The 10373-nt window shown below is 43.4% G+C and overlaps 2 protein-coding genes across 2 annotated transcripts in view; one reads left to right on the top strand and one right to left on the bottom strand.

The window, feature by feature from the left end:
* Positions 1-384: 384 nt before the first annotated feature.
* Positions 385-4769, bottom strand: THAP2 (THAP domain containing 2). Its single transcript, XM_059816144.1, is given in 3 exon segments — positions 385-521; positions 524-629; positions 4641-4769. Coding segments are annotated over 3 exon segments (372 nt in total).
* A 1980-nt stretch (positions 4770-6749) lies between these two features.
* ZFC3H1 (zinc finger C3H1-type containing) overlaps positions 6750-10373 on the top strand; it is a 45632-nt gene continuing 42008 nt past the window's right edge. The window contains exon 1 of the mRNA XM_059816097.1: positions 6750-7347. Within this exon, the coding sequence (XP_059672080.1) occupies positions 6750-7347 (598 nt within the window). The remainder of the gene's footprint in view (positions 7348-10373) is intronic.

Here is a 10373-nt window from a genome sequence, read left to right as displayed (position 1 = left end):
TGCAGTGATTATTTTATGTTCCTAAAAATAAAGCCTCTTCCAAAAGAAAAAAGCTTCTTGTATGCACTGTGGGAAAGACTGAACTCACAGAACCAGCTCTTACATCAGACACTATTATTACCTGTGGTGAGAACCTAAAATCACAGTTTAACATCTTCCAGATTTTAAAGAAGTCTTCATTAGTAACTGAAAGGTACTGAATAATTAAACAGCCACAAAAAGGAGATTTTTCTCATCACTGAGTGAATGTCTGAGAACGTATCAATGTGACTGATTCCTATTTTAACATTAACTCAGCATAATTACCAAAGTAAAGATTGCAGACTACTTTTTGATTTTAAAAGCTTTTCTAAATAGTCTTCTGCAAAAGATCTCATTTTAATCTCATAAACATATCATATTTTTATCTTGTATTTTTAACTCATCCAAGGGAAGACTCCTTAAGGCATTTAATATAATTTGCTCAGATATATCTCTTGGTGAAGTATTATTTGATTTTAAGCTTCTGATGAGGCAAGTATTTCAATTTATCATTGTGCAGTTCTGCCTGCTGTTAGAATGTGATTCTTCATTCTTTTTATCAATCTTACTATGTCCTCTAATTTTTACTTCTTTTTACTTTCACATGTCTTTTGAAGGCATTAACTGTGTTCAGTAAGAACTTGTTTACACTTAATGTTTATTTTGAAGTTGGATGTTCCTTCTTGGATATAAACATCTTTCTTCTTAGGAAGATTTCACACAGGTTTCTGTTAAAAAAAAAAAAAAAAAAGATGAAAACCAGAAGAAATCAGGTAGGAAACAGAAAAACGAAGTGATGTGAAATTGTGTAACTTGCATAGTGTCAAATTATGGATTAACTGAACATAATTCTCAGAAATTCAAATACAATCTATACAGTGTTCAACTATTTCTGTAGAATGCCTTCATCATAACATTTGACTCCCCCAGAACCTATGAAGAAGCATTTCACAGTCACATACTTTGTCCTCACCATCTCCCCACATTCAATTTTTAACCACTTCATGTTTGCTTGATTAGGAAAAAAAAAAACCTCATTATTTAGAGTCCATTGTATTTAAAATTATAATTGTTTGAATACCAAGAAGAAAACAAACAAATAAAGAATCAAGCAAAAGGCACTGAAGTCTTTTAGTTCCAGAAAGGTTTATTGTAGACTCTCATAAAAGATATTGCAGTTCAACCTGTCAGAAGTTTGGGTGGGAAAAATCGGTGAGTATGAATAAGCACTAAGCAGCAACACATATATACACTGGGCATATAGTTTACGTATCCAGCTGTGCTTGGTTGGCCCTTGCCAGCAGCTAAGCACCCACACAGCCGCTTGCTCACTTCCCCCCACCAGCATGATGGTAGGGTTAAGAGGAAGAACAAAAGCGAGAAAACTTATGGATTGAGATAAAAACCAGTTTAATAGCTGTGGTAAAGAGAAAAAAACCCAAGCATCGCAAAGGGAATCACTTGCCACCTCCCACAAGCAGACTGACACCTAGCCAGTCTTTCAGCAATGGTCAGCTTGGAAGGCAACTCCCCCACCATCCTTCTTCTTCCTCTACTGGTTTTTATTGCCAAGCACGAGGTTACAGGGACTGGAATATCCCTTTGGCTGGTTTGAGTCACTTGTCCTGGCTGTGTCCCCTCCCCATCTCCTGCCCACCCCCAGCATACTCGTGGGGGCAGGGGCAGAGAGGAAAGAAGAGCAGAGCCTTGAAGCTGTGCAGGCAGGATTCAGCAACAGCCAAAACACTGGTTTGTTATCTACACTGGTAGCCACAAACCCAAAATACAGCACCGTACGGGCTGCGATGAAGAAACTCCACCCCAGCCAGACCAAATACACCAAGTTTCAATTGAATATAAAGTGAATTCAGCTTAAACTTGGCTAGATTAAATCTTGTGCTGGTTTTGGCTGGGATAGAGTTAATTTTCTTCATAGTAGCTAGTATAGGGCTGTGTTTTGGATTTGTGACCAAAACAGTGTTGATACACAGGGATGTTTTAGTTACTGCTGAGCAGTGCTTACACAGAGTCAAGGCCTTTTCTGCTCCTCACCACCAGCGAGTAGGCTGGGGGTGCACAAGAAGTTGGGAGGGGATACAGCCGGGACAGCTGACCCCAACTGACCAAAGGGATATTCCATACCATATGACATCATGCTCAGCATATAAACCAGGGGGAAAGCTGGCCAGGGGACCGCTGCTTGGGCTGGGCGTCGGTCAGAGGGTGGTGAGCAATTGTTTTCATTTGCATCACTTGCCTTTCTGGTTTGTTGTTGTTCCTTTTCATTACAATTTTTATTATTATTATAATTATTATTATTATTATTTTATTTTATTTCATTTCACTTATTAAACTGTTCTTATCTCAAGCCACAAGCTTTCTCACTTTTACTTTTCCGATTCTCTCCCCCATCCCACTGGGGCAGGGGGTTAGTGAGCGAGGGGCTGTGTGGTGCTTAGTTGCCAGCTGGGCTTAAACCACGACAGTCCTTTTTGGCGCCCAACATGGGGCTTGAAGGGTTTGAGATAATAACAGATTCAACAGAGCATATTAGAAGGGATTTCTATCTGTTAAAAGTTACAGGTCACAATATTGATATAACTGTTCTCGACATTAGTTTATTTGATCCGCACCATGCTCTTTTTTTTTGCTGTACCTGTTAAAGATTGGTGTTGGCTTTTTCAGTTTGCTGTGCTCTGTAGTGATTAGTGATGTTTTGCCTGGGACATTCGTTATTAAAACACTGATCTTGAGCTTAATCTGGTATTTGGTCTCAGTACTGAAGCCATTACTGTACTTCGGGTACCATCTCATGGAGACAACTAACAATTATACTTCTTCCTCTGAGTGTTTTTTTGTGGAGGAAATACAGAATGGCACCCTTGCTACCTTCTTCTGTGATGTTGTCTCCCTCGTTACAATAACTTCTCAGTATCTTGCACATCCTTGGGTAGTTACAATACTTCTGTTGGTATTTCTTAGAAATATTGCTTGAGTTTTGTCTCAGGTTAACAAGCAATTTAGGAATATGACCCAGGTTCCACGAGAGTATGGTCATGGGTGTCACGGCATGTGCGAGAATATGGGAAGGTATCTAGAGAACTTCTCCCCTCCAATGGTCTGGAACTTCACTCCCGAACAACTATCAGACAATTGTAATTGACACTTACAACGCAGGGAGGGAACAAAAATAATCATATAATTAGCCTCAGTCAAACATTATAGTACCAAAAGATACCAAACTTCTTTTATATTCTGAAATGTGGCCCAGTCCTTAAAGATTGAGTTTCTGAAAAACAAGATTTCACTTTACTTGTAGTCATTTAATTTATGTGGTAAACATGTTACTAATTTTCTGCCTCAAACTTTGAAAATTTAAAAATTTTTTTTTTTTAATGTTTTGTGGACCAGAAATGAGGTCACTTAAAGCAAAAACGTCATTGAGACCACTAACTCTAGTATTGTTTTTCAGCTCTGGATAAAGAGCTTGAGACACATATCATGAGAAAATGAGAATATGGTAAATTTTTATATCAGGGATATTTAAAACTTTAACAGAAATAATACTGCTAGGATTAGGATAGCTGCGCTAATGGTCATAATTCACATTTGTAAAATATGCAAATGAGTCTTACTTGCATTAAAGCTGTGTAACCATCCTGTGACCTTTGATATTTAACTTTAAATACAGAACTTGTTACCAACTGCAGGAGCTGAGTCGCAAGAAAAGATCTGAAGATATCTTTTAATTCAGTGAGTCTTAGCTGCTTATGTACACAAATTTCAGTAATTCAACTCCATCTTCACAAACATGCTATTTCTCCAGTGCTTTTTTGCCCATGTCTAGAGGTGCAGATAATATTCAGCAAAAGTGATAAAGAATAAATCAAATTCTGTGTTCCAGTATTAAGACATATGCCTTCCTATATTTTAAATAATTCCATTTGTATTTTACTGAAAACATATTCAGTATTTAACACAAAAATCTGTGCTCCAGCAGCAATATCAGGTCTCTTTCAAAGAGAAATGAAGTCAAATGCAGCTAAGATAAAATCTCTTTACTTCGGATTTTGTCTTAAATTTACAAATTGCAGTGAAACCTCACAAAAAAATTCTTCATCTATTACCCATGCTCTGAGATGCCCAAGTAAGCAAACGTCTGCTGGGAGGGAAATTGCTGCAGCTTAGATGTAGTGATATTGAAACTTCTTTGTAACTACAGATCAGATTTCAGATGCGGGCATAGGCACCCAGCACTGTTTAAGAAACCTGCCTGATGTCCACCTGCTACTTAGAAAGTTTTCAGTAGGTCCTGTGTCATACCTGCCAGCCCTTTGCAGATGTTTTTAGTATTGTGGGATATGTAAAATAGTATAAGCCACCAATGAAGCATGATTTCTAGAGGTAACATCTATTTGAACAGAAAAACTGATAAAAAGAACACACTACTGTAGTATGATGGATACCTGAAAAAAAAAAAAGGCTTTTAACTTGTTTCATTCTTCCTTGTAAATATCTTAATAGAATCCACAGTTTTAAATAGAAGAAATAAGAGAAATTTATGACATGATATACACATTCCATTACTCTACCCTAAGTTTTGTATGAGGTCAAGTCACTGGAATGGTATCTATTCTAAGTCATGTAGTTTGTCCAGTTAGGCCAAAACACGAGGATGCAAAGTGTTTTGAGCAAAGAAACGTAAGTTTGTTTGGCACAACATTTTGGACTTTACAAAGCATATGCATTATGCACTTGAAACAACAAAGTCGGTACCGACCCCATGATCGGGACGGTTTTCCGAGATGAGTAACTCAATAACAACTAGTTTGTTATTAAGCAGGCATTCTTTAATACAGCGCGGGGCAGCACTGGGGATTCGTCCACCACGATTGCTCCAACGGGTTAGCAAAGCACCTCAGTTCATATACAGAAAAATCATGCATATTAATCAGAATTCTAAAAAGGGTGGTCTTATGTGGATGAGTTCCCGGAATTCATTTGCATAGTCCAAGCATGCGCAGTCGTTCATAGTCTTCCTCACACCGTCCGCTAATTGAACTTCGGGCTTCCTTTGTCCATACATGGTCATGGAATTAGTTCATCCATCCTTTGGCCTCGGAATGTTACAAAAGGGTCAGTTTGAACTAGTTCTTTAGCACTTATCTTGACACAAACGTCTCGAGTCCCTGTTATCAATGATATATTCAGGAGGCATAACGAGCTACCTCAAGGCCCATTTGATCTTGTCAGGAAGGGAGTTACACATCTTGAAACATCCTATTATCAACTCTGCTCAGCAAATAACTAAAACTATGCAAGTAAAGCTTTTATGTATCACAGTAGGGTCTCAGCCAGGGACCGTCAGTGATTTAACCCTTCATTCACACTCTCTTGTTCTTGTTGGATCTAAAAAAAACCTAGAGAGAAAGGCAAAGAAGAAACATAAATAGTAACATGATACTGAATTTTATTTTTGGTACTTGTGCTTTCGTAGCACATTATTCACTGAAAAAAACACCTCTTCATAATTCACCCTCAGGAAAAGCACAAAAAGGCAGCAGTCATTCTCCAGGTTTTAGAACCATGGTAAGTCTGCACAGACATTTAGCATGCATTATCATTACAAAGAAATTCTCAGGGACTATGCCAGAAATTTTAAAAGTCAAGTTTTGTGAGTTTTCCAGGAGACACCAATTTGACTCAAAAAGGCTGAAAGGCTTATTTAAAATAAAGTTTCTCCTTCTACCCAAGCAAGCCATCACTGCTCGCCTGACAACACCCTGGTAGGAGGCCCAGTCCCTGGAACATAAGAGGAGGTAGCACCAGAATACACAAAAAAGTGAAATTAAAACAAATTATTTAAGGAGTTTATGTAATTGCTTTACCCTCTCCGATGCTTACTTTTCATTCCTGTCACAGAAGCCATTAAGGCCAATCTGAACTTCAAAGCAATTACAGGTCAGGAGAGCTTCCCAGACACTTCCCTCTCAAGAATTTTTACAGCAGTTTAGCTACTGGGGGAAGCCTGGCGGGTTAACAATGCCTACCAGGGTGCTGGGCACTGACAGGACACCCGGTGCTTTTCTTTCTTTCAAAGCCTGTGCACCGTTTGGGGGGAGGCAGGACATGGGCCCCACCGAAGGAGAAAGGGTCTGTGGCTCGGAGGAACAAGCACCCACGAGCACCCAGGAGGACCCGTGCCCTAGAAGGGCCATGGTTGGTGCTGCCCCGGATGGTGCTAAGGGAAGTTGCCCTTGACACTCTTGTGGTAGAGAGCAGCACAGCCGGCCGCCATCCAGCCGCTCAACATCGTTTCGCACCCTCCTTCTCCAGACAAGTCACTTCTCTTCAACAAGATGGCGGCCTTCCCATTCGCCTCCTTTACCAACATGGCGGGTCGAATCCCCATTGGCGTCCGCCACCGCCCCGCTATAGGCTGAGCCACCGGCTTTCCCCGCCCCCTGCCTTACACGGCTTCGCCCCCCGTTGGGAACTACATTACCCAGGATACACCACGCTCCCTTACGTAACGCACCACCCTTCCCTCCCGGGCAAGCGGGCCTGGGGCGCGGTCTCGCGAGAGTTCGCGCGGGCCGGGGCTGAGCCGGGCGGGCGGCGGGGAGGGGGCGAGGCGAGGCGTGGGGCCGCCCTGCGCAGGAAACGAAACCGCCCGTGCGGCTGGGAGGGCCGCGCTCTGCCTTGCCGAGACCCTTGGCCTGGGCCCCATGGCGGCCGCGGAGGCGGCGGCCGCGCCCGCGGAGGCGGCGCTGGATCCTAGCGGGCTCTCTCCGAAGGAAGAAGGGGAGCTGGAAGACGGTGAAATCAGCGACGATGACAACAACGGCTTCGGGCCCTGTGGCGGCGGCGGTGGCTCCGAGCCCGGCGGCGGCCTCGTCAGCAGCAGGCCCTACTCGAGGCGCAGGCCGCCTCCCGGCCTCCGCGGGGGCATCTCCCTCTCCTCCTCCGGTCGACGCTTCCCCCGCTCGCGGCACCAGCCCCCGCCGGAAATGGGGCACTTGCACGGCCACGGCGGGTACCGGCCCAAGGACTCGTTCCGCTCCCATCCGCCGCCCATGCCGGCGCCGCGGATGCCATCGGGGTCGCACTCCGAGACGGGCCCCCGGCTCTCCTTCTGGGAGCGCAGCCACAATGCCCTGGACCGATTCCGCTTCCGAGGCCGGCCGTACAGGGGCGGCGGGCGCTGGGGTAGGAGCCGAGGCAGCGGCGATCGGGGAGGCAACCCTCCGGGGAGGCCGCCCGGAGGGGGAGGCGGTGCCGGATTCAGCAGCAGCCAGGGCTGGAGGGAGCCCTCGCCTCGAAAGTGTATCCTTGAGACGTGAGAGGGAGCGGAGGCGGGGAGGCTGTGCTGCTGGGGTGGGCCTGGCTGTGTCAGTGCCGCGTTACGTGGCCGAAAGCCCTGGGAAGGGATGCTTTTTCCTCCCAGTGCCAGGGGCTGGCTGAGGCAGCGGGCCCTGCTTCTCAAGTAGAGGCTGCTGGGAAGCCGGATTACTGCCGTGACCTGGCTTGCAACCTGGCCGATCAGTCCCATGTAGGGAAAAAGAAAAACGGTAGCCTGAAACAAAGCCTTGGTCGATTGGTGGCTGCTTTTCTAGCCTGAAGTGCGAGTATTGTGAAGCGGGGTCAGTCTTTGGTGCGGCAGCTTTAATGTATGTAATTAAAGTGTCACAGTTGTAAAGCTAAAACCCTAAGCTTGTTAATTTCCCTTATTGAGCAACGAAGGATCCACTGTTTTTTTTCATTTTCGCTTTCAGCCCTTCAGAGGCTGTTACACATAGCTAAAGCTAACTTTAAAGCTAAGCCTAAGTCGAACTGGGACTGTATGCATAGAATGTGGTTTATATGGGAGTTTGGGTAGCATAGGAATGCTCTATTTCTCTATAAAGCCATACCCAGCATTCCTTGTAGGATGTTCTCCACTGATTGCTTTTAGAGTTGGTTAGGTGGCTTTTAATAGAGTTCTAATATTCCATCCTTTTAGGAATAGGTACTGTGAAAGTGATGGAAAAAGCTCTTCTAATTTTCCAGGTTTGCTTTAGAAAAAAACCATAAAGAACAGACGCCACGTGTAACTTAGGGGCAGCCTGGTACTGAAACTTGATGTAACTGCATTGTTGCCTAACTGAAAATGTAGACAAGTGTAAAAAAACGCTGAGCAAGAGAACTAGTGGTTAAAACCTACCCTTCAGAATCTTACAGTGTTTTATTGTCCTCTGTACCAATAATCAAAGGATGTGCGTTGTTTGCTTGACTGTGCTGGTTGATCCTAGGAACAGGAATTTTTCCTGCTTGTGCCAGGACTTAAGGCTTTGAAAGCTACTCATTGGGTCCATGTGTTATTTTAGATACAAGATTATTTATCCATGTAATTAATTTTTTTTTTAGTGTGGATGGACTATGTAAACTAGTGATAAAGAGATGCTTTTATTTAATCTCATCTGGTAAAGTTACAGCATTACTGAAGTCTTCACAAGAACTCTTCATTCAAGATTCTTACTTCGAGGCAGCGAGTGAAGATGTGATTTGCCCAAGGTCACACAGTAAGATGGTTCTAGTGCTGAAAATAGATTTTAAGTCTCTTAATTTGCAGTGTTGCTTTGAGTACCAGAAAACGGTTCCTTTCTGTGTAATGAGGAATTTGCAGGGCAAATGTACTGATCATCCTAAACAGACCTTGCAGTGCTTGTTAATACTGATATAGAGTCTTCTCCCTTTTAATAAAAAGAGCATTCAGAAACCAGTAATTCCATTTTCAAACCAAAAGCAGAAAATGAGGAAGTCTTCCCCGCCCCCCCCCCCCCCCCGATACTTAACATGCACTCTTCTGTTTAAACATAATAGAGAAGGTTCTAATACTATTGCTTTTTAAGTGACATTAGTTGTTTATGGATCATATAGTTAAGGAAGGCCCATGATTTTCTCTCCATGTAAGTTCTTTTCTCTATTTTTCATATCCTTGCCACTTAAAGGAACCAATATTACAGTATTCCTAAATATTAAGGTACCTCCATGTTGCTAGTATTAATGGATTAGGGGCATAGTTCATGGGCATGTGACTTCCACAGAGGCCTTCACATCAACAGCTACAAGGACACTTGTGTCCTGGAGTGGTATTTAGAATTCCCCCAGCGAAGTGAAATGTTTAAGTGTCTTCTAAGAAAGAGATGTCTTTTTTCTTTATCCTTGGAACTAGTACTTTGCACAGTGCTTTGCAGAAGTATATGTCTAGGTGGAGTAAATGACACGGTGGAGCACTTCCAGAATTCTTGTTACTTTTCTTTGGGTATTACCTTTTAATAGGCTTTTCTCTTTTAATTCCTAGCAACTTTAACGTGAAGCTGTTGCGATAGTCATTCTGCAGAAATTCTTGCATGGAGAATTGTGGAATTTTGAGTCTGAAATATTGGGCCAAAATGTGACTTTCTGTTTCCGTTGAATTCTGAACTCTTCACAGTGTACATTTTTCTTCACTTCTAACACCCCGGTTTCTTCAGTTGGTCTCTTTTTTTGATTGTAGGATGAAGTTTCTCTTCAGTTTATTGAAGAATCACTGTTGTATTAATGTATATGTGCCTGTCTGACTTTCATAGTGCCCCATGTAGTCTTGCATTCTGGGTGTAGAACCACATATAAAAAAAAAATTTCTACTTATGTGAAACACAGAATTTCTGATTGGTACCATTGTGGAAGCTCTAGCAATTGTATTATCCTGAGCACAAAAAACATCTCAAAGCTTTATCTTGTTACCCAACTCTAGATGACTCTAGAAGCTATTGAAGTATTTCAATATCAAGTAATATCACAGACTGATAGGGGTTGGAAGGGACCTCTGGACATCATCTTGTCTAAGCCCCCTGCCAGAGCAGGTTCACCTAGAGCAGATTGCACAGGAATGCATCCAGGCGAGTTTTGAGTATCTCCAGAGAAGGAGACCCCACAACCTCTCTGGGCAGCATGTTCCAGTGCTCTGCCACCCTCAAAGTAAAGAAGGTCCTCCTCATGTTTAGATGGAACTTCCTGTGACCAAGTTTGTGCCCGTTACCTCTCCTTCTGTCACTGGGCACCACTGGCCCCATCCTCCTGGCACCTGCCCCTCAAGTATTTATAAGCATTAAGAAGATCCCCCCTCAGTCTTCTCTTCTCCAGACTAAAAAGACCCAAGCCCCTCAGCCTTTCCTCATAAGAAAGATGTTCCAGTCCCCTAATCATCTTCGTAGCCCTTTGCTGTACCCTCTCCAGCAGCTCCCTGTCCTTCTTGAACCGGGGAGCCCAGAACTGGACACAGTCCTCCAGATGCGGCCTCACCGGGGCAGAGTAGAGGGGGAGGATAA

The sequence above is a fragment of the Gavia stellata genome, chromosome 4 (genome assembly GCF_030936135.1).
Source record: "Gavia stellata isolate bGavSte3 chromosome 4, bGavSte3.hap2, whole genome shotgun sequence".
NCBI classification, from domain to species: domain Eukaryota; kingdom Metazoa; phylum Chordata; class Aves; order Gaviiformes; family Gaviidae; genus Gavia; species Gavia stellata.
This window is presented reverse-complemented; position numbering and strand designations above follow the sequence as displayed.